Source organism: Ambystoma mexicanum, chromosome 11, assembly GCF_040938575.1.
Source record: "Ambystoma mexicanum isolate Mex_15411 chromosome 11, UKY_AmexF1_1, whole genome shotgun sequence".
NCBI classification, from domain to species: domain Eukaryota; kingdom Metazoa; phylum Chordata; class Amphibia; order Caudata; family Ambystomatidae; genus Ambystoma; species Ambystoma mexicanum.
Window position 1 is genome coordinate 246,953,930 of NC_090934.1, and position 24,682 is coordinate 246,978,611.

Sequence of the window (24,682 nt, forward strand, 5' to 3'; positions counted from 1 at the left end):
TCATATTGTTTGTCCATTGCTTGCAGCACTGTGTCCTTTTCTTCAACATTTCCGATAAATCAGATGTTGGACAAAACATTCCTTGTTATTCCTTGTCATTCGCTAAGTGTTCAATATTCCCGCAACTAAAACATTGGGCTTCATTACCAGTCTGGCGGTAACTGTGCTGGTCACACCGGCAGGTTACAGCCGGACCAGTAATGAATTACCAGTGCTTGACTTCCCAGTAACAGGGAATGTCAGGCACCGGCTATTTTGTAAGTCCCCATTCCCATGGAGTCTTATAAGACTCCATGGGAATGGGAACAACGGAAGCACCGGCACTGTTAACAACGGTGCCGGTGCTTTGGTGAAACTCTGCAGGCGGGTGCCATTCTGACCGCCAGGACTGACCCTGGCACGCGGGATCACACTCGGCCGCAGAGTCATAGTGTGCCGGTCGGAACCTTGTTTCCAGACCGACACACACATAATGAGGCCCATTGTCTTCCGCTGGGCCTTCCTCAGAACTTTGTTTCGCTTCCAATCTCCTGCCATGCTGTTGCTTACTCTCTTCCTACTGCTTCGCATCTCCAGTCTTGGCAGCCCACTCGACCTCATCCACCCCATCCACAGTTAACTTCTCACAGGCTGCTTTCAACTCCCTCATACAGGTCTACGTATGTTCAACCATCTTCGACACTTCGATAACTCTCTCCAGCCCTATGCCACCTTCCCTCCAAGCTCTATTGCACTTTATGGTTGCTGCAGCGTATCATCAGTTGGTCTTTAAAGTGCTCATCTTTGCAGCATTCAAAACTTGATTGCTAGGCCTCCTAGGACTGTGATACATTCCTCTATATTCATATTTTTCTTTTGGTCTCTAGTGGCAAAAAGGTACGTGGCCAAAATCTTGTACTTTTTTAATGAACTGTTTACCTAGTTTGGAGATGCTTAATTCAAATGCATTCATGCCCTCCGCTTCTACTGCAGACGTTTCCAGTAACCTCCTGTATACACACTGACCCTCCTGACCCAGGCAGTGGTACAACCGAGAATCCTTGCTGTAGGTGGTGAAATTGACGCCATGCAAGTAACGGAGAAACCTCTCCTTCCAGTCCTGCCATTTCATTGGTGGCTCTCCTGTGGAATTCAAGAAGAGTGGGGGTCCAGTGATATGACGCCATCACGCTTATATCCTCTCAGGCACATGTACAGCCAACCACTTGCAGGGCCTGCATTCTGCCAGAGGGCAGATCTTAGTTCCTTTGCTCCCCACTTGCAGAGCATGCCTTCTGTCAGCAGGTAGCCCCCAGCTCCTTCATGCTCTCAGTTCCTTTCCTCCTAGAGTCTTTTAACAAACGTAAGGGCTGACCGCACCGCTCTTGGGTCCAGGCTTCCTGGGTTCCCATTGTGCTTGCTCGCACCGCACTATAGAGCACCGCGGCCTTCAACCATGGCCTACTGTTAATGTAGCGTCCCTGTTGCTTGGGATATGCACCGACAGGATGCGCTTCCGTTGTTGGGCTGAGTGCAGCATCCCCTGATATTGCAGGAGCGTACTGAGATCTCTGATGTCCCGCACGGGGCTATACATGGACACGAGCCTCCAACCAGGCCGATCCTTGGCCAAACATGATCAACGGGGGACGGCACAGCCCTTCAGCTCGCTGACATGTTCAGGGAGTGGAGATGTTGGGAGCGGGTGAGCAGCAGCTCAGCATCCGGAGCTCCAATGGGTCATGTTTGGGGCTGCCTAGACATCCTTGATATTGATATTGATATTTAATTTCTATTGCGCTCATACACAAGTGATTCAGAGCACGACAATGCAAGGGAGAGGCACAGGGGAGAGCAAAACAACAATCTAACTAGGCCTAATCACATTGAGAAGGCACAAGTGAATGGGAGAGGGGGAGGGGAAAAGTGCAAGGAAGGGGGGAGAAGTGGAAAATGCAGAGCAAAAGGAGAACGGAATAATTAATGGGTAGACATGGCTCAAGTATGTTCATATAACGACCTTCTTTATTTAAGTTCTGTTCATAGCACCCCAAGCTGCCTCCTCCTTTCAGCTCTTCGTTCTCACAACCTCCCTATTCAAACCCAAACATTCTCTCTTGTATTCCAGCGGGGCACAACTACATTCTATGTCCCAAAACTACAGCTATGTTCTATCTAACAACACTGACCCAGTGTCTGAGAACAGGAGTGTACAGAAGAGATGTACGGGGTACAGCAACAGGATGACGTATCAATTACTTACACATTCACGCACTTTATCTTCAATTGGTATTGCTGCTGCTCTAATCAATTTTTCCAACACTTTTGCTCCCAATTGAAAGTGTAGCAAGAGCCAATAGCTCTCTTCAGTTGGTGAACACAGTGCTCAGAGGCCGTTCCACATGGTCCAGTACAAGAATGGAAGAGGATGTGAAGTAGAGTGAAAGAGTAAAGCAGCGAGGACAAAGAAGGCAATTCCCAGCTATATTAAGTAAGATTGGGTTTTAAAGTATGACTTGGAACTACGTGAAAGCACCATAAGCGAAGACCAAAGAAGTATGTATGCTATGAAGTGAAGCATCATATCTCCATATGATCTGCGTACCCAGACAAATATAACAGTACCTGCCAAATTGGAGTGAGTGCATGAGTATTCATTGGGAAAGCCTGGAATATAGTGAGAGTACCTGAGAATGGGCTGTGGGAATATCTCTAAAATGGCATGAATACTTAGACCTGTGATGGCAACAGCTACCTAATGGGGTGAGTTCCTGGGCAGGTAATATTACCTTCCGGCAAATAGTTACACGCCAGATGGACAGCTCATGTGCAACGTGTTGGTTTTGCTGTATAGGCCCATTATAAATACCTAATAAATAAATAAATAAAAATAAATAAAAATAAATTTAATGCAACACATCTGAAACCCTGGTGACAACGACTTTCAACGCCCTTCTTCTTTCAGATGGTGATGAATCAAGTACCATCAGTGGGTAAAAACAGCACTGATTAATACAGAGCTTAGTAGTGGTCCATCTACATGACGCTCTATACAAAAATACTGTCTGATGGCAAAATAGGTTTATATTAACATATCCTGGAAAAACGTATGAAATGAAAGTAGCTTGAACATGTAATTGTAAAACTAGGCAAAGCACTGAATGTGAATCAGCATCTGACCTCAATACCCACAGTAGAAAGAAAGCAAAGCTTTTGACTAGACACAAGACAAAACCATTGGTTAATTGTTTCCGCAATAATTGTTTTCTACCTTTGCACATACATTATTTCACAATAAACAAAAAACACACACACGCAGCACCAAACAAAGGAAATGTCCTCTAATGTGCAAACACTTCACCTTCATCCCTTCTATGTTTTTTACTCCTGACCCCTTTGCTAAAACCTAAAAGGCAGCAGCAAACACAATGTGTACAAATATTGCCGTTTGCAATTCGTGCTCAAAAAGCATTTGCCTCCCAGTAAAAAGCATAGTTTGGCAAGGTGACTCCATGTCACCTGAGCTCGTGTTTCCAGCCCTGGGCTTTAATGTAACAGATCAATGCATTCTGGGAGTTGCACTCTTTTGTTTCAACTTCATGAGCATGTCTGAAAACAATGATTTTTAAAAAGAAGCTGCGGCTGTGTTCAAATGCCATGGACTCACTCATTTGACTGCCCAAAAACAGCCCACAAACTAAAAAAATCTATCTATCTGTCTATCTATATATTTCTTTCATAGCGCCATTAGCCCAAGGGCCTCAATGCGCTCAAAAGACTCACTTATAAAAGTGTTTGTCAATGGGAAACCATAATTGTGCTTAGCCACCTGCTAAAATATCATAAATGAATGCCCAATCCTCCACTTCTCATATTATGCCTTCCCTTGGCCATTTACTTTGGCCCCCCACTTCGGTTCCCACAACTGTTTACTCCTGCAGGCTTTCTCTTGCCCTTTTGATTAAGCCAGCAACAAACAGATCCTTGTTCTCATGCCACTGCGTGGCTTCCTTTCTCCTAAGCAACACACCTTATTACACCAGTCTGTAAACTCCTCATGTAAACGGGTATGCCCAGACTGGGTCCCGTGCCTGATGGCCTAGAGACCTAAGCTACTCCTCGCTGATGAGGCCCAGTGAGGCTGAAACATGTCTGGCGATGCTTGTGGTCTGGTGCAGAAGGGATGTGGCCTAGCAATTCAGACTGGACAGCCCATTTTGGGGTGGGACCAAGCCTGATTTGCATATGGTCTTTCCTCTTCTGTAATGGCTTGGAAGGAAACCTTCCAGCCATCACCCCTTTGTTTTTGCTGTTTTGCAGTGTCAACATTTCCCAGCTTCATGATAAGAGATTCCCGTGGGCCGGCTGCAATGTGTCAGGCATCACAGCTGTGTGTCGAACGTGGCACTGGTTACTTCAAGTGTGTGTAGTAAATTGTTTTAATTCCTTTAGAACACACAGGAGAAAAGGCGTCCGACCTCTTAAAAAAGTGGGCAGACACCATCCAACCTAGTGCTCCCTTGACTTTGGCCCTGAAGCAGGCGACACTGAACCAAAAGTGGGTAGAAAAGCAATTCACTTTCAGAGCATTGCAAATGCAGAACCTAGACACATGTGACAAGTGACAAAAATGAAACTAGAAGGAATGTTTAAGTACAAAAGACTAGAAATTAAAAAGTGAAATAATGTGCCCATCTCTAGCGGAGGTTTTTACCTTTCAGTCGATGGCCGCTTCAGGGGCAATGGGGCAGCGGGAGAGCTGGTTGATTTCGCTTCTCCTGAGGCCTTCGTAGATGGACTAAAGAAAGAGAAAAGAAATTAGGGGGCATTAATTGTTCTGATGGACTGGCACATGAAGTTTACGTGCTAGTGTATTCCAGAATGCATCTGAGAGGAAAATCAATCCAACAGAAAGAAAATATGTGCACTTTCTAGTTACCAGAATTTCAATCTGAGTGAGGGTATTGTTCCACATTTTCAGAGGGCGAAATCTTATATATTATGAATATCACACAGGTAAATTGGCCAATCAGAGAGACTCTCTACAAATATGAGCAAATGTGGGACAAGATTAGGGAATTGAAACAGGGGAGGGAAGAGGAATTTGTTCCAATATAGTGCTTGCACCTCCAGCACTATATGAGACACAGTCTATCTTATGACCTAATTTAGTGGTACTCCTTGTATCAACATCAGAAGTAAGAAAGAATGACGAAAGGCAGTTTGACCCAACTCAATGGCACTAGTGCAGTGGTCTTCAAACTGGGGGGCTGACCCCTGTGGGAGTGCCCAAAGGCTGTCTGGGGGGGCAGACTATTTAAAAAGGGATTAAGATGACTGTTCTTAATATAAAAAAGGTTAAAAGTGAATGTTTGTAATAGAACATATAAATAGTAGAACAGCTACTTATATTTTAAAGAGCCTGGGCCCCCTGGACATCCTATGGGTCCCCTAGGGGGTTGGTATGAAAAAGGTTGAAGACTACTGTATTAGTGCTAGTAACCTCGAAGGAGGTGTGAGAAACCAAAGGGTGTCTCACCTGCTAGTCCCCAGGGATATCTCTCTCAGGTCGCCAGGGCATGGCCATCGTCTTTTGATACAGACCCTGGGGGTGGACCAGTGTGGGAGGATCACCTGGTTGAGGGGTTTTCCGGGAATCGGGGAGGCAACCAATGGTGAGACGTGGTATTCCCCCCTTTCCCTATCCTATTTTATAGGATTCGCCAATGTTCCAACTCCCCCCCCCTTCTGCAAAAATACTGGTCAGAGGAAGAGGGTGACTGAGAGTAAAGTGAGTTAAGAGGCTAACCCTTACATAGCTCATTGGACATGTCCCGCTAATTAGGTCAGGCAAAGTCAGGCACTTGACTTTAATCACATACATCTGATACCCATTAGCTCTTCCCACATGGATAAAAGGCAGAACATAGAGACACACTCTGAGCAAGGTGGAACATGAGAAGGTGCAGATCTTCCGGGGCGAAGGCGAATCCACTGAAGCAGAACGACCAATCGAGGGATGAGAGAAAAGGGTAGGGCAACCCAGGAGATCCCTGCAGGAGGATGTTGCCTCTGAAGAGGTGTGAAAGATATACGGAAAAGGCCACATCCCACACAAGAAGAATGCATTGTGCTTGAAGGACGCCAGTGACCCTCCCGGGTGAATGACAGAGTTATGAAGCGAGGCCAAGCCTGTGGTATTTACCTTGACTCATGAATTACAGCTGCAAAGACAAGAAAGGAATGCATACAGCCAGTGAGTTAGCGAACGACTTGAAAGGCTGGTGCGTGTTAATGAAAGATTGAAGTTGCAACAGTATATCTCACGATTGAAGGCTGAGTGCGTGCTGATGAGACACGAAGGAAGGCAGACCTGTGGTGAACTTTAAATTACAGATAACTGTGAAACCAGTGATACAGAGTAGCGGAGTGGTCCGGTGACAGGAAAGATCCCACTCAAAACTCTCTGCAAAATATGTGATATCTTGTTATAAATCAGCAAAGTGAACAAACTACTTTAAGAGAAAGATTTCTATGAACATGGGGCAAATAATACAAGAGTGTGAGCGGGGTTCTACAGTAAAAGCCTCGCACATTCAAATGTCTTCGACATCCGTGAAAGGTCTGAGCCCGACTGAGAGAGACAAGAAGTAAATAAGTTAGGGCAAGGGATCCCCTAACGTATGTAAATAAAGCTTGGGGAAGGGAACTCCTGTCAGTGCTATCTTTGTGAGGTCCAAGCCCGTCTGAGGGAGATCTATGTTGAATCACGTACGTTTGGTTGAAAGGTTCAAGCTCGACGGCGGCAGACCTACGTGAACTTTCTTTTGCTTTGAGAGGTCCGAGCCCAACTGAGGGAGACCTGGCAAACTTTTGTTGAACTGAGAAATAACTTTTGAAAGCTGGAATAAGTAACTTTAACGTGGAAGGCCAAGCGGGCTTCCATTCACATTTTGAACTGCCTGTGTTTGGAGAACCTGAGCCAGAGTGTGTCATCCTGTTTACAGGGGCTGCCTTACTACATGCAGTTCAACGTGGGAAGGAGAGCTGACTCAGCCACATTGATTGTTTATGTTATAAAACAGACTTTCTTTTGCATACATATTCCTCTTTACACACTTTTTGTATACGAGATGAGGCAGGCATCAGGTTTTTTTAGTATAGGCCATTTTGATTTGAAATAGACTGACTAGGACTGTATTTACTTAATTATCTAATGGTAGAAACTACTCCCATTTTAGCAATAGGGCTGAGTAGGAGTTTCTCCAAACACCAAAAAGAAGATAATGGTTTTGAAACTTGTAACTCGTGTGTCAGTGTCATACTTGTCATACTTTGCCTCCCTTATATATGGTGTCAGAGTGGGATACTATTCAATTGATAGAAGTTGAAAACCCATGCTGATTATCGTAATACAACCTGAAGGGGAGAAATGTAGAGTTTGGACCAAATTTAAAGCATTAAAGAGACTCTGTATTCCCAAATCCATATCCCCATCATACAACAAGATTTATTCTTTCAAGACCAAGTTTTACTAGATACCCTTCCTCTTTCTCACTACCGCATACAGCAGTCGGGGTGAATAATCCTAAAAATAAGACCATCTCAGATCTTTATTAGACCTAATGCATTGAGCTCCCCATTTCGAGAACCCTTTTCCTTTAAAGCTGAATTACCGTCTGGATCAGGAATGTCTGGTATAAATCCCTATGCTCCAAGGTCTGCTACTCAATCAGAACCAAGCACCGAAAGTTTAAAAAGTATGAAACTTCCATTTACTTTTCAGAATTTGAAAGTACCACAGAGGGAACCCTCACCCCCACATCCCCTGAGAATATGGCCTCAATCGAAGATGTGTAGCACAACTGGCCATCAGATACAGGCATCAGATACAGGCCGAAAACCATCTCCAATCAAGCTTATAACAATTAGTGTCTTTACAAACCAAACCCATATTACCTCAGGGGGTATTGCAACCATATAAAGATGGAGAAGATCTAGGGAATTTATTTTTGAATTTTGACTGGCTAGCAGAACAATGTGGATGGCCTGAAAATCTAAAAATGTGTTACCTGAGACCATTTTTGAAAGGGGGATTACAAACTACTTACCAGTTACTCAATCTCCCTCAGCTTTTGTAGGATATTGTCATTATTATCCTACTTCTCCCCTAAAGTGAAGACCAGTACTGGGATGAAGAAGATCATCCCAAGAGTAATGCAGGTTCCCTATGAAGAGTGTCATTATAGTACTGGGAGGAAGAAGGGGGAGCCTGAAAGTAACAGATTTGAAGGTCAGGCACGTCCCACTAATTGGCCTCATTCCGGTCAGGCAAACAGGGGGAATTGTGCACACCTGATACCCCTTGAAGAGGCACAGGTGAATAAAAAGAGAGGCCCAAGTCTGAAGAGTAGGGGAGAAGCAGGTGTGAGTTCAGTAGCAAGACGGCCAGCACGGCTCGTAGAAGACCGGAGGAGAACGAGACGCTGGAGGAGGGCACTGCATGGTAAACTGTAATCACGTGGCCAGGGAGCCGTGTCCCTTTGGCATGGCTTTGATAGAATGGTAGAAAGCCAACAGTGTATTAAACATCACAGGAAAAGCCTGAAACATTTGCAAAACAGATAGACTTCTATGAGTGGTTGTGAACTTGTGAGCCTGAAGGAATTACCAAGGTGGGCAAGAGTGGGGCAGGGACCACTGGTTGCGGGACCTGTTTTGGGTGGGCCATGCAGCCTGTTAATTGTGCCTAGACCAGGGAGGTCCTTGCCCATTCAGAAGGCGGCTAGAAGATTGGTGAAGTGAACCACTGAGAGCCTTTGAATTATTGCATTGTAAACTATGGTTTGAAGCTTGGGGTAAGGAGCCCCTGAGCTCCTTTGAACTATTGCATTGTAAACTACAGTTTGAAGCTTGGGGAAGGGAATCCATGAACTCCTTTGAACATTTGTGTTATAAACCAAGGCTGGAAGCTTGGGGAAGGGAATCCCTGAGCTCCTTTGATCTGCTGCATTTTGAACTATGGTTTGAAGCTTGGGGAAGATCCCTGAGCCCCTTTGGAACATTGTTGATTGTGCATCAGAACTTTCAGCTTGGGGCAGAGCCCTGAGCTCTACTGGAACACGGTGTTGTGACTTAATGCTTGAAGCTTAGGGAAGGGGAGCCCAAGCATCTTGAGAACATTATCCTTTGGAATTCTATCCTGAAACTGGCAAAGGGAGCTACAGACTGCTCCAGACTTTTATTTTAAACACTATTTTGAGTTAGCAAATTCCTACACTACATTGAAGTATTAAATGTGAGAGTAAGCATAGGTTTTGACACAGACAGACTTTTGTTTGGAACTCTTAGACATCAAAAGGCCTTAGTTTCTTTAGGTAGGGCAATTCCCACCATAGTAACAGGGCAAGTTAGGTATTGCACCCATCTTGATATTTTAATAAAGGTTTTTGAGACTGTTACCTTTGTTGTTTGTGTCATCTCTTGATATCATGCCTGTCTCACTTATGGTGTCAGAAGTGGGATTCAGCTCAACCAAAACAGGTTGGGGGACTCTGAGATATGAAAAGGTAAGTGACAGAGCTTCAGAACCTACGGTAGCCACGAAGGGTTCCATTGGATTCAACCTCTGTAGCAGTAGACAAGAGACTATACCCCCAGGGGAAAGGAGGTTGCTACCTACCGATCTAATCTTAATACCACTTCCTGTGACTTATATTCGACTTGCACCCAGGTTGGGGTTGCCCGGCAATTTGGGATTGATGCCTTGGAAGAGGTAGTTGACCAAAATTAAAGTGTTAATACAGATTCATGGGAAGAAGTCCTTCTGTGTTTACCAAGGCCATAAGATTGCTCAAGGGGTGATTGAGCACGAGTCTGGCGGCAGAATTTTGGATGTGCTGAAGTTTAGTTGCTCTGGCATTCCTAGGTATAGTCTGTTTGCATAGTCTACTCTGCACATGATGAATGTGATGATGTTGATTGTTTTGTGGTTGAAAGAGAGGAATTGTAAAATCCTTTTTACTGCATGTAGGAGGAAGAAACACTTCTTATAGCGTTTACTTGTGACTCAAGTGTTAGCACGTTGTCCATCAAGACTCCCAGGTTCTTTACTATCGTCGATGGAGTCAGTGCTGTTCCTAGTTCCTTCAGCCATGTGATGTAGTGATTGTTTTCCCCACTGTTGGATATGATCATTATTTCTGTTTTTCCCGGGTGGAGTATGAGGCTGTTGGTGTTCATCCAGCCTTAGAGTTCTTGTAGACAGCTGTAAGGAACTCATGGTGGCAACAGTAAAGACAGACACAAGTGGTCACACTTCAAGGGTGTTTATTAAACAGTTTATGAGACTGTATTTGTATTTAGGAAATACGCCTAATCTAAACCTAAATCTAAGATGGGAGAAAGCTACGACCATCAAATAATAATAAGGCTGTCCAAGTGGCGTCTTGTCAAATAAAAAGGCCTATACTCAGAAAAACCTATTGGAAATCCTTACAACTAATAGAAAAAGGTGTGCGATAAGATTCACAAGAAAAAAAAAAGTGTTCACAAATGATATGTCAGGATGTGGTAGCCAGGGGTCTCCCATCCCCAATACCAATTTTCATAAAATTAGCTTCAGGGTTTTATTGAATCTTTCTACCAAACCATTGGTTTGGGTATGGTACATAGAAGTACACATAGTGGTAATGTGGAGTAACTCTTTGACTTTGGCCATAAACTTACTTATAAAGTTTGAACCCTGGTCGGTTAGTATTTCCTTGGGAAAGACAACCCTGGAGAAATACGGTAGCAGATGTTTAAGGATCTGCTGTGTGGTATTATTTTGCATTGGGAATGCCTCAGGATATTTGGTTGCATAATCGACAATCACAAGGACATATTTATTGCCTAGTCTGGATGTCTCTAGAGGTCCAATTATAGCTATACTGATTCTGGAAAAGGGGACTTCTATGATCGGCAATGGGTTCAGAGGGGCAGGTAATGGGATGTGCTTTCTGGTCTTTTGACATATTTCGTACATCTGGATGAAGGTCTTTATATCGGAGTGGATCCCGGGCCAGTAAAACGACCCACTAATATGTTCCTGGGTTTTAGATTGTCCTAAATGCCCCCTGGTAGGATGGGAATGCGGAATCTCTATTACAACCTTTCGGTGGGTCTTGGGTATTACCAATTGTGTTTTTACTAAACCTGCCGTAGATGTCTCTCTTCTATAAAGCAATCCATGTCTTCAGAAGAAGAAGGGATTTCCCTTCTCTAAGCCTTAACCTTCGGGAATTGCTTGTGGAAAAGCTACCGCGAGAGCTGGTTCATTTCGCTGGGTGAAGGCTAGGTCAGGATAGGTGGGAGGATCTTCTCCCTTCCTTTCTTCAATTTTAAGAGATTTATCAGCTTCCCGAAAGCCTAAATTACCTCTTTCTGTTTTATCTGGTTCACTTTCTATAAACTGAGGAAATAGAGCTCTTTCCAACATTCCCTGGGCAATTTGATCTCCACAATGTACCTCAAAGGGGATCTCACCATGATTCTCTAAGATAACCTTCACATCTCCCCGAAGTCAGGATCAATAACACCTGCTAAGACGTCTATCCTGAACCACCACGCTAGGCAGATTGCAGGGCCAATCTTATGTAGCACCCCATAGGAGGTAACAAAACTAAGTCTGTAGGAATCATTCCTATTTGCCCCGGGGGAATAATAGCTTCCCTACTGCTACAGATATCAAACTATATTGATTGTTTGTTGGTGATGAAAGGGTTAGAAGCTCTTTGACTAAGATTTTGAAATTGTAGGGTTCCCCAATTTGTTTCAATTGAGTCACATCCCACGCCTGATACTATATGTAAGGAAATCATGGTGGCAACAGTAAAGACAGACACAAGTGATCACAGTTCAAGGGTGTTTATTAAACTTTATATGCAGGTTGGAAAAAGTCCTAATCTAAACCTAAATCTAAGATGGGAGCAAGCTACGACCATAAAATAATAATAAGGCAGTCCTAGCGGTGTCTTGTCAAATAAAAAGGCCTATACTTAGAAAAACATATTTCCAATCCTTACAACTATTACAAAAGTGTGTGGGATAAGATACACAAGAAAGAAAGAAGTGTTCACAAATGAAAAGTCAGGATGTGGTAGCTGAGGTTCTCCCTTACCCATGTTTTGCGCACGGGACAAGGCAGGACACGCTCGAGCATTCCAGCATGAGACAACAGTTCCTCTCTTAGCTATCAGGACCTTCGGTGCTTAAGTCTATTTACTACAAAAAGTATCCAGCCTTCGAGGATCTGATGTGTTCAAAATAATAAACAAAATGTCCTTTCTGTTTTCATGTTAGGTGATATCTTTTCCCCCCTCGATCCCTCCTTCCCGGCTCACACCCTTCTCGAATGTTTGCCTCCCTCCGTCGGGTTCACTATGAATTTTGTCAAATCAATTTCATGTAGCCTGTGGCGCCACAGGGCCCGGCTTGTTGGGCTACATGCTGGCCCTCTGGGAGAACACAGAAAAGCAAGACACAGACATGGGGTAATAAAGGCGTTGTTAAATGTGTACTGTGTGTGTTTATTTATGTAAGTGCTGGAACAAATCGATAGGCCTGGGCAGCCAAATCGTCAGTGGCTGCCCAGGCCTATCAAGAACAGCCCAGCCAGGACAGTGTGTGGGGGGCTGCCCCAACCGGGCTGCCCGGCCGTGCACCCAAAGGCCTGGGTCTGCTGTTGAATAAATCCTCCCGGGCTGCGTATGTTGGGAGGGAATGCAGAGTGCAAGCGGAAGACCCGGGTTGACTTCAGCCGCCTACCCAGCTGAAGATGAGGTGGTGGTGAAGTCTGGGGTCGCTCCATTGAGCGGCCCAGGTGAAGAAAGCCCTGGGCTGCCCAGGGGAGCGTTCCGGGTGACCCCCTGCGTTGATACAACACATTAGTGAGGGGGACGGCCAAGTGAAGGCCGCAGAGCATGACGGCGTCTCTATTGCTATAGGGACACCGCCTGTACTTAAAATAGAGCCCGGGAGAGGCAGTGACATCGGTGGGCCACACAGGTAACTGGGCCCACCCGAAAATAATATTTAGGCTGCGGGTTGCAACAGTGAGTATGGGTGGTCCCCATTTGCATAGGGGGCCACCCAGGACAGTTCACAGAGCGTGAGTAGTGGGGTGACCCCAAGTGGTGGACGGTGTCACTCTGAAGGACCCCATTATGTCAACAGCCAAACACCAGAGGATCAAAGCGCAATCTTCTCACCCAGTGTCATCAGGGAACAGGCTCCAACCTGCAAACAGCACCTCAAAGCCTTGCATGAAATCGCTGAGAGCCAGCGCCCCAGCACAGACCTCAAAGGTGCTGTGTAGGTGTGACTGACTGCAGCAGTCACCCCATTATTATAAGTGTTTTATGTTGTGAATCGATGTATATATTTATGAGTAGTTATGTGTATATGAGATTAATGTTATGTAGGGTAAATATTAAATAGGGGGAAATAGAGAGTTGGGGTATTAGGGGAATGTTAAGTAGGGTAACTGCTAAGTAAAAATAGATGGGATAATATGTAAATGGTCATGGTTACTAATTGGGGGTAGAGGGGAGGCACCCTGGTGTGAGGTGATGGCATAGGTTGGCCACCTGCCCAACGCCGCCTTGCAAGATGGGACCACCCACAGATGCCATCCTCTGGCCTCATTATCCATGTGGGTGGTACCTGAGTTTAGGAAGGGGATTGGTTGCGGCCAGCTCACTCTTAGGGTCCCAGGGACCCCTCAAAGGAAGGGTGAGCGGACATAGTTGGCCTCTGCTTTGATGGAGCTCACGCCTGGGGAATCCTAGAGTCTTATAAGGGTATGTTTAATAAAGAGGGACCACGTTGGGGATCTCTATAAAAATTCACTCGGGTGTCTTTGTCTGTTAATTATCAAAGCACCCAGGGTGTGGACCATCTCCTGTATTAACGCTTCTACTTGCAGGTTGCTTAGCTCCCCACCAGAGCAGCTGGTCTGGGATGTGGGGTGTTGTCGGTGAGTCAGTTCCTGGCTCCGAGTAATTAAAATACTGTGCTCGACCGGGCCATGAAAAACAAATGAACCAGGGGCTACATTCACTTATTGCATTCATAAATCTTAATGTTTTTTTAATGTCTTTTTAAACAGTTCATTGTGGACAGCCCTCTGTCAGGTTCACTCTTGTCAACACACTGTTCTTTGGGCTTCAAGCTTTGCTCGTTCCATCAGCATCCCTCCATCAAGTTCATCCTTGCCAACTTTTATCAATCACACAGTTCTTTCTCTTGAACTCACTATGCAGGATTCATCTCCCTTAACTTTCCAATTACAAGTAGATCACAGACTTTTGACTGTACAGGGGGTTTTGCTAGAACCCTGTATGACAACTTTGACCTTTCCCTCATGGCTCTCCTAGTGCCTCCTTGTATCTCTAGTTTAATTCAACGCGGGATCAACCAGAGTCTTTTGAATGAGCACCCACGTGGTGCCGGACCCAACTGTAGCTGGCTTTCCCTTAACAGTTTACAGTTCTTTGAACTTTCCTTAATGTGCTACTTTGTGACTTTCATTCAATACAGTTTGGTTTCGTATAGGTTCTCCTCTCGACTGGCTGTGATGAACCAGTTGGCTTTCCTTGTATCTGGAGTCAAGGACGGTACAACGGTAGCAGGTGTCTTTCTCTGTCCTGCTTATCACCATAGGCATGTTCTGTGTACTATTGACATCTGCTGCAACACACTCTGGCTATTGTTTGCAGTCTTACGTTTCCTTCCACAGAGAAGTTGTGGGTCTGGTTCGGAAAGGGCAAGGTCGCTTCTCTCCTTGTCACCCTTTCGGTTCTCAATGCCTTTCTCCTCCTCTTGAACTGCTGTGACTGGATAGCTGTCTCGATTTGCGGTCTGCCTTGCTTATATTGTGCTCTCTTGCTCCACATTTATCCCAAGGGGAAGGGAAAGGGCTGTAAGGTGTGTGTAATTCTGGTCAATTGCCTGACTTTGCCTGACCCTTGTGCTGGGACATGTCAGGTAAAATGGTCCTGTTGTTAGTGCGTCGTCCTTTGTGGTATGCAAAAGTGTTCATGTTGGAAAAGACGGGGGAGGGTAGAGTGTTTAAGTATCCTACGTGGTAGGTTGGGGAAAGGTGTTATAAGAAGGGGGATATCCCCTCTCACCTATCTGTGTCCCATTTCCACTCCCTGTGGACCCCCCATCCAGGTGATCCTCCCTCACTGGTCCACCCCAGGAACTGGATCTAATAGCGATGGCTGTGTCCTGGTCACCTGGATGACAGATCCCCTGGGACTAGTCAAGGAGACAACTTCAGGTTTATCAAACAGCCTTCCAGCGTTGTGTGTCCTTCCTGTGTAGCTTGTATTTTGTGGACTATTTGTGTGTCATCGGTGTAGTTGTAGCATGTGAGGCTGTGTCATTTCATAAGGTTCATTAGTGGAGTCAGGTATAAGTTGAAAAGCAATATGGATAAAGAGGATCCTTGTGGTACTCAACAGGTGGATTCCCTTGTAGTGAATTTGAAAGGTTTGATCCATATGGTTTTAGTTCTGTTTAATGGGAAGGATTTAATCCAAAGTAAGGCCTCCCACTTTCCTTCTTTCTTTCTGGCTGCCCTCGTTGGGCTCTCTACCCACGCTTTCCTGTGAGGCAAAAAAACTTGACATCATCTTCGACTCCACTCTCTCCTCACATCAAAGACCTTGCCAAAAACGCCCACTTCCAGCTGCACCTCCTCAGAGGTATTCTACCTTTTCTTACTTTACCCCAGAAACTCACTGTCTCCAGAGCCCTGGTTCTCTCCAGGCTGGACTACCGCAGCAGCCTCTTTATCAATCTGCCTACCTCTACTCTTCTCCCCCTGCAACTAATCCAGAAAAGGACTGCAAGACTTATCCTTGGCCTGAAGCCCAGTGACCGTATCTCTCCAGCCCTGATATCTCTCCACTGGCTCCCGGTGGCTGCAAGGATCAAGTTCAAGATCCTCTCCATCATGCACAAGGCTTTCTGGGGCCGGGGCCCACACTACACCCAACTCTCGCTTCTGAAATACCTCCCTTCTAGAGCCCTTTGCTCAGCTACCTCCACCTCACTGAGGGTCAGACCATTCTCCAGGCAGAGATAGGGGGTAGATCTCTTTCCTCTGCAGGTGCCTCCCTCTGGAACGGCCTCCCTGCCCCTCTCAGACTTGAACCACACCACCTGAAGTTCTGGAAGCAGCTCAAGACCCTCCTTTTCTCCTCTACCTTCCCTCTTTCGCTTCCTTGCTAACTTACCTGTCTGCTGCGCCGACTGGTTGCTTGGTTTCCACAGAGTCTCATTGAGTACCAGGCTGCTGCACAACCAGTCTTCCTTTGCACTGGCTCCTGGCCTACCACGCACTTAGGGCTGCAAACATAACCCCTAAACCCCCCCTGCCTCCTTTCACTTACCCAGAGCCGCACTGCCCTGGCTGCTCTTACTCAGAGCCATGCTGCCCTGATCGCACTTCTCCCTTTTCCTCTCCCTTGCATTCCCCCCTCTCCTTCCCCTTGCACTTCTATTGTCACACTTGCACAATCCGAATGACACAATGCCTAGTAGGATTGTTTGTCTTTTTGTCTCTCCCTTGTCTTATGGTGCCTAGAAACACTTGTGTAAACGGCGCGTTATAAATGCCATATCATATCACCACCAGGGTCCAGATCAGAGAGCGCCTTCCTTCCCCTGGCCAGATGAGAACGGTCCCAGACGAGGTTCCTGGGGGGAATCCTGTCAGATTCTCCAAAACGTGCAGACTTGAAATCAGCACCTGCAAAAGACCAGAAAACAAGCCTTCTCTTCCTACACCCCAAGACTATGGAACCTCATCCCCATCAGCATCAGACCCCCACGATCCTACAATTCAGAAAAGAACTCTAGATTCAACTCTTCAAGGAGTCTCTCCTCCTCAACCCATAGGCCATCTCATCACCCCTTACACCACCTGACTCGCTAGATGCCATCCGTCCCTCTGCTTCCAGCCACCCTGTACAGCTGTACCCCTCTTCTGTGCTCCTCTGTATCCTACCCCGGCTGTATATCTGTTCTGTTGTTACCCCTGAAAAGCGCTCTGTTATGCATCTGTACTGTTGTATGTAAAGCGCATTGATGCTTCTCAAAGCTAAGTCAGCGCTAAAGAAGAAGAAGAAGAAAAAGAAGAAGAAGAAGTAGTAGTAGTAGAGTCAATGGGTCTTCAGATCACACTTGCCAAGGAAGCACAAAGCTCGACTGGATTTTGGGGAGAGTGTAACTCTATCTTGGCATTAAGGCCATAGTAGAGAACAGCTGAGGGGAGCTAGGTGTGCTCGGTATGAGACATAAAAACAGCAGGGGAATGAGAAACACCCTGAAATCATTGCAGCCAAATCTGATATTACTGATATGGGTTGAGGAAAACACACATGCATACGCGCACCCGCGCGCGTACACACACACATACACACTAACACACACACGCACACACACACAAACACACACACACACCTCCCCAACCCCGGTAAATAGAAAGAAAGAGGCAGAACAGGAAACATAAACCACAGTACTTGGGTTTGTCTTGGCATACCTCTCCAGCTTGGGGTCCACTGGAAGGGTCTTTGCTGCTGCTGGGTGAGAGCTGGGCTTTTTGGGTGTGACGGATGGGTTTCTGTGGAGAAAAGACCCAAAAATGAAATTGTGGGACACAGAGATAATACATAAGACTCTCAGGTCCCATCATTGACCAAAAACCCAAGCCCCCGTCACATTCTACTAGCTACAGTGAGGTTAGTAGAGAATTCAGGCCTACAAAGACAAACACACAGAGGGTTGCAGTACCTGAACCTAATCTTGTTCATAATTACTCCAAACGCGGCCTTAATGGCATGTCTTTGAAGGACACCCTTGAACTCAGCAGCTCAATTTAGTGGTAATCACTGAGCACTGATCTTAGCAGCTACAAAATGGTGTCAGTATCCGGGCATCTAATAGCCGTGCTTGGAAAGTGCCTAATACATATCAAGCCAAAGCAGTTGGCTTTGCCAATTCTTGCTTTAAACAGGACTTTAGTAAAGGATATGCATAGTACACAGAGCGGTGCAATGTGTGTTTGTACAGTGCAAAGTGACTTTGCATCACTTTTGCATCAATGCAAAGTGACTTTGCACTGCAAAAATACACTTTGCAACACTCTGTGAATCAGGGTGTTTCTTCGCAGTGCAAAGTCACGTTGTACTGCATTAAAATGTCCATGAATACGGCCCTTAAGCCATTAATTTTCAGAAGATTGCTTTACAAAAACATTGGCAGACACTTTGCGCCCAAAGTTTGATCATAAGGTTGATAAACCTAACTGAAAGAGATCCCAGGAGGATGCGTTTTGGGCAGGGATGGAAATGGCCATAGGGATAAACATGGCTAAGGGCAGTCAATGGGTGGATAAATAACTAAACAACACCTACACGCTGTGTATCCCTCCTCATATGTCATTTCTCCCTAGCTGTACTCTAATGCAATCGTTGTGGCTCATAGGTGGTGCTTTAATAGCCAAAACTAAAAAAGGCTTACTTGAAAGTGGCAACTGTTTTGCCAGCACACGAGATAAATCACAGGATGTATGCCACTTTTTGGCCACAGGCGATGGGAATGGACATTTTGAGCTTGGGAGACCTGGAATCATTTTGAGGCCACTCCAAGATCTAGGATGTGTGTGCAAAGGTTCTGATAGAGGGTACCTAATAAGCACATGGGCAGCACACACAGGCAGAGACCACTGGAGCGGGATGAAGAAAACATGCATGGCTGTGATTAGACCTGCCACAGGATCATTCTTGGCTCACCGCTCCAACCTGGGATCCAGTACAAGGGCCTTGGGTGCTGCGGCATGAGAAATAGCCTTAGGGGATGCAAGAGAGGGGTACCTGTGGAGCAAATAAACAACATCAGATAATGAGATCCCACAATATAGTGCTCACTACCTAACAAATCAACACCCTACTAATACTTCAACTCTGAACCTCCCCTCCTTGCCCCAGGAAAGGATTCACTTCAATTCAGCTCCTTGCTAGAGATGGAATCCCTCAATATTTGGTCCTTTTAATTAGATTGTGTTCTCAGACTCTCTGGCTGGGGAGGAAGCATGGCTTCTACATGTAAGGCACTGCAGGGTCTCTGCTACTGTTGCAACCACTAGAGAGGGCTTTTGAGGCTGAGGTGAATCATGTTGTGGGGTGTTGTATTTTTTGTTGCCTGGAACTATTTGAAGGTCACAACAACCGTACCCGGTTTGTGCTATGTGTTGAAACAGATAGAGGGGGTGCCCTGTGAGTACCTGAACACAATGAGGACAGATGGAGATCACAAGATGGCATGCACCTGCCATATGCTGAAGGACAATTCTTGGCTCACCTCTCCAGCCTGGGATCCAGCAGAGGGGCTTTGGGGGCTGTAGAGTGAGAGATGGGCTTGGGGGATGTGATGGTGGGGATCCTGTGGAGGAAAAACACAATAAGCAACCAAGGGACTTAGGAATACATAGTTTAATGTGCACAGGACATCAATTGTTATTCATTCAGCATTTCTGGCACCTTTCCTTCCTCAGTACTTACAGTATTCATAGGACCACATGAGGCTCTCATCAGCAGCACTGGAGCCTGCTGTTGCAATCTTTCCCGAATGGCACATTATGGTGTATTTGTTTTAGCTACACCCAGACATACCAGCTTGTCAGGATCTCATAGTGCATGATTCAATCACACTCTGTATTTCTGAGTGCGGCTGGAGCATTTCCTCCACTAGAGTAACATGGCAAGACCTGCATCACCTTCCCAGACACATGAGGAGCTGCAGTGATTGCCAGAGGCCATTGAGGAATGGGGTTGACCGGGAAGTGTGTTGGTTTGATTGTTGGAAGAGGGCTTCTGGAAGGCACCTGACCATTGCACTCTGATGATAGGCAAAGCTTGAGGAGAAGAGAAAGTATGACGGAACTGCTCCTAACCCTTCATAGGCACTCACCTCACTAGTCTGGGATCCGGCGTAAGGGCCATGGGCACTGCAATGTGAGAGAGGGGCTTGAGGGAAGGAAGAGAGGGGCTCTTGTCGAAGATAAGACACACTGTGAGACAATGGAATTCAGAAAAATGGTGATTACACTTGAAACTACACCAATCTCATGTTGATCACTCACTCCTGATCCTTGCAATCCCACCAGCACGGCCGTCGGGCCACATCATGCAGGCCGCCATCACCTGAAACCCAAACGTGCTTGATTGATAAGCTTTCCAAATGATAATACAAGCCCTGATCTAGTACCTGCACTGCCACTGTTAGACTAGAAGACCTTGGTACTAACCCCGGCATCTCTCTTCAACCTTTGGTGTCATGTTTCATCAGCATTTTCAAGGCCATGAAAGAAATGAGTGCAGTAGCCCAGTAGATCAGCTCACACGTCAGCGTGCCCATGGGAAAATAAATGTGTTGCTTCAATTGCAGTCATGACACAAGTTCTCACAGCATCACTTGCGAGCTGCAATTTCCACATGCTGAAATTCTACTTTGCACATATTGGATCTGCTAAGTGAGCAATGCAATGCTTGTTTGATATGTGCTGCAGGCTTTTGAGGGGGCTATTAGGACTGTTAATCGGTATAGTGCATCAATCATTGAGGTATACCACTTTTGTCCATGCTACAACCCAACAGCGCTCTGTTAGAACATTGTTGCAAACCCATCAAAATACAAAATTGAGAAGAACATGTCGAGCATTCAAAATAAAAACTAATCAAATGACAGCGTGTTTCACCCAACATGTTAATGTTAATGGGTCTTGTACCGCACACTGTTGCCACTTGCAAGGTCTCTTGACACTGTGGCGGATTTGCACTGGAAGGGGAATTGCAGGGGTTGTTAGTGGGAATGAGCGGGAGAAGAGCAAGAGAGCTTTGATGTGCTGTTGGCAGCTTCAGTTCGGAGAAATCAGTCACTGAGCGTATTTGCGTTTTCAATTGGTAGCTGTCATGTGGTGATGAGGTATGATTGTGCATGGTTTGGTTTCATGTTGAGTGTTGTGAAGTGTGTGTGGGTTGTGGTGCGGTAAAGGTATGGTTGTGTTTAGTTCAGAGTTTGAGGCCGAGTATGCAGAATGATGAGATTTTAGTATGATTGGTTAGGAGCAACACAGTTTCTAACCCTACCAACCCATCCAAGTGCGCTACATTTCCCGATCCCAACACTCAATCCAAGTGCGCTACATTTCCTGTCCCCAACAATCTATCCAAGTGCGCTACATTTCCTGCCCCGAGCACACCATTTAAGTGCGATACATTTCCTGACCCCAACAATCAATCTCAGGGAGCAGGACCCATTACACAAAGGCCATCTCGGGGCGCATTAGGGAGCATAAGGCTAACCAAATAATTAAACCAAATGCAATGCATGGCCAACCTGCACAAATAGGCTAAGTGTCAACAAGAGGCCAATCCTTTCAAACAGGCCAGATGCAGAAGACAGGCAGTTTTCAGAATTGGGATAAATACAGGTACGTATATGATAGTAGGTAATAACAGTGGTGGGGTTTTACTGAAGTACAGTAATGGTTGTGCTTCCCACCCGCACCACACAGAGGTGTACACAAGGTAGGGCCTGAGTGGGCAAGGCCCACCCAAAAGCTGTAAATGTCCCCTCAGCAGCACTGTGTGTGCATTTACAGATGTTAATGACACGACGGTGGGCCCAACTTCTTTGGTTTCAGGTCCCACTAGCTAGACACTAAACTATGGTATTTTTGTGAACCTAGCCTTGTGTATATTTAAATGATTCCAGTATACACTTCAATTAAACACAGGACAGGTAAACATGGATATTGAAAATAAAAACCTGTACTTATTGACGGACTAATGTGACCACAAGTACAAAGTTGAACAAAGGAGGGAAAGGCAGCATTAAGAAAGTACTTTGTATGTACAGCGGTAGCCGATGCAAATTATGATAAGCTTACAATAATTGCAAACATGAAAGTCGATGCAGAATAGAACATCACGAATTCAAGGTCAATAATCTGTTATTGTCTCCTGGAAATAGATAAGCAGATAATTAGGATATTATGTGTGTGCAGTTTCAATTTACCACCCAAAATGGTAATTATTCTTACAGATAAATTTATAAATAAGATCTTGCTGATTTCCCACTCCACAGCTGACAGGCAGGAAGGTCGATGAATTGCCTTCATTCTGCGTGTTATTTACAGATAGGAACCGTGGCTCTGTGTCATACGCGATGATTAGCTCGGCTGATTGATTGCCACTGGCATGGACGACACAAAGGCCTCCCTAGAGCACACCGCACATTTGCCCTACATCTGAATCGATAACTGCACCGTTAAACAGTCACACATTCTAATTATTTATGCACATTTGAAAAAACATATGGTTAGGCCTCACGGCTTACAATTAAACTGCTTGTACTAAAATACATCATTATAAGTGGAGAATCATGATAAGTGGATCTAAAGTGGTCTGACCCTAGCTGAAGATTTTTCAACAATGTTTTTGTTTTATTTAATACACTGATGTTGCTTTTTAATAGTTTGGTGTGGTTAATATATTATTAGGTATGGAAATCTTAATGAAATGTGCTAGAATGTTATAAGCTTAAACCCTACCTCCCATCACGCACCCTAAGATCAAGCACTGCCGTCTTTCTAGTGATTCCAACCTCTAATTCTGTCAGGATAGGAGGATCAGCCTTCTCAACCTTGGCCCCAACTCTGTGGAACTCACTCCCCCCACATATTTGACACACCCAAGACTACATGGCCTTCCACAAAGTTCTAAAAACCTGTCTCTTTCCATAATCCTGATTAAGACCATCCAAGGCAGCTGTGACCTTGCAACCTGCGTCCATTTAACAAAGTTGTTTTACTGAGAAAAAAATAATAATAAAAAAAAATATATATATATATGTATGGCAGTGAACAAAAACAAAGGGGCTACACATGTGATATCATCAGTGATGTCATCAATGACATTTGTGATGCCATCTTTCATGTCCTGTGTGTAAGTGTTACCAGTACACAGTGGTGCGGGCAGGTATGGTTGCTCAGCCTACCATAACTGGCGAATTTCAAGGGGTTTTCGGTTTTATTTTGAACCATAATGTCACATTTGTAACGTTTTTTTAGTGAATTTCACAGGTTTTTAGTAGTGCAACTTAAGCATAACGTCACCCTAACAAAGTTTTAGTTTTTTTTTAGTAGGACAACTTAACCATTATATCCCCTTAACAAAGTTTTTTTTTACTGACTTTCACAGGTTTTTAGAAGGGGAACTTAATCATAACATTGCGTTAATAAAGTTTTTCTACTGAATATACACTTTCATCATGTGATTTTGGGAGTTGTGTACGATCATTTCCTTACTTTATATACATGTAACATAGAACAGACTGAACCACCTCGCTAATGATATTTGAAAGACACGGACTGAGCGCCTGTCTGCGGACGGGCGCGGACGAAGTCAACACTACCCAAACAGTCAGGGGGTATCTGAAATTGTATTATTGTGTTACATAACAAATGCACAACTTTGAAAAAGAACATATGAAGACATTATGAGTACTAATAAATAAGTAAGTGAACCTAAACGTCTGAAACATTAACCATGCATTTAATGGCCATGTAGAATGAAATGGATTGTACCATAATAAAAAAAGGTATGCCTCAAACGTAATTACCTCACAGAAACTGTGCAGCCAGGAGCAGCAGTAGACGCACACAGTACAAGGAAGAAAAATTACAACAAAATAGTAAGTGACCTTCATTTTTCTGATTATGTGTGTGTACTTTTTTTGTATGAGGAGCAGAAGAAATAATGTATTTCTGTTTTTTGACACAGAAATGGGCAGTACTTTGGAGTGGCTGGAGGAGAATTTTCTGCATGGGGAAATGTCGGAAGATAGCGATAATAATGGTACACAGTACTCTGCATAAGGAAATTAATGGTCAGTATTTTATGGGCAATTAACATATATATATTTATTTTTAACAGACCAGGTACAAAAAGAAGAAACGCCAACAAAGTACACAGAGGCAGACAGGCTGAAAAGGATAGAATTGAAAATGGACACACTGAATGACAATTTTAACAGTTTAAGGCAATTTGTGGAGGAATATGTGAGAGGAAAAATACGATATCACTGTCCCACCTGTACCTGCTCCCCTTCTCCATTTCCTAGTGAACCTTCCCCAAACCTTCAAGAAGAAAATAAACGTTTTGATGAAACATCATCCCTTCATCCCCTCACAAATCATCCCCTCACAACCAGCCCGTGTTAAACCCTAATTCCCCTATATTTGTTTCAGTATCTGAACCTACACGTACCAATCTCAACCAAGATGGAAATGATCTTAGAACGGACCAGATATTCAAGTTGTGCGTAAATGAACACAATGGGGCATCCTAAGGACATTATACCTCTCCGTACCGCTCATAAACAAGATAAAACATGTACGTAGAACACACCAGGTGTCCGGGATGTCTGTAAATGAACAAAATGGGAGTTTCCTAAGGACACTATCCGTACTGTCCGTAGCGTCCGCAGCCAAGATGGAACTGTCTGTTGCACAGGCGCGGTGGCCGGCATGTCCGTAGTTAAACAAAATGGAGGTGTCCTAAGGACACTGTACCTGTCCGTACAGTCA

At 45.0% G+C, this 24,682-nt stretch overlaps 1 protein-coding gene across 6 annotated transcripts in view; it reads right to left on the minus strand.

Annotated features, from left to right (window-relative positions):
- LOC138503325 (transcription elongation factor A protein 3-like) overlaps positions 1-24,682 on the minus strand; it is a 305,734-nt gene that overhangs the window by 83,485 nt on the left and 197,567 nt on the right. For all 6 annotated transcript variants that reach the window (XR_011279617.1, XM_069622954.1, XM_069622956.1 and 3 more), the window contains 4 exons: positions 19,393-19,473; positions 18,825-18,905; positions 17,573-17,653; positions 4,694-4,777 (listed from right to left, as the gene is read on the minus strand). Coding sequence is in view for 5 of the 6 variants with exons in the window: in XM_069622954.1 (XP_069479055.1) it covers positions 4,694-4,777; positions 17,573-17,653; positions 18,825-18,905; positions 19,393-19,473 (327 nt within the window). In the remaining variant the exon portion in view is untranslated. The remainder of the gene's footprint in view (positions 1-4,693; positions 4,778-17,572; positions 17,654-18,824; positions 18,906-19,392; positions 19,474-24,682) is intronic.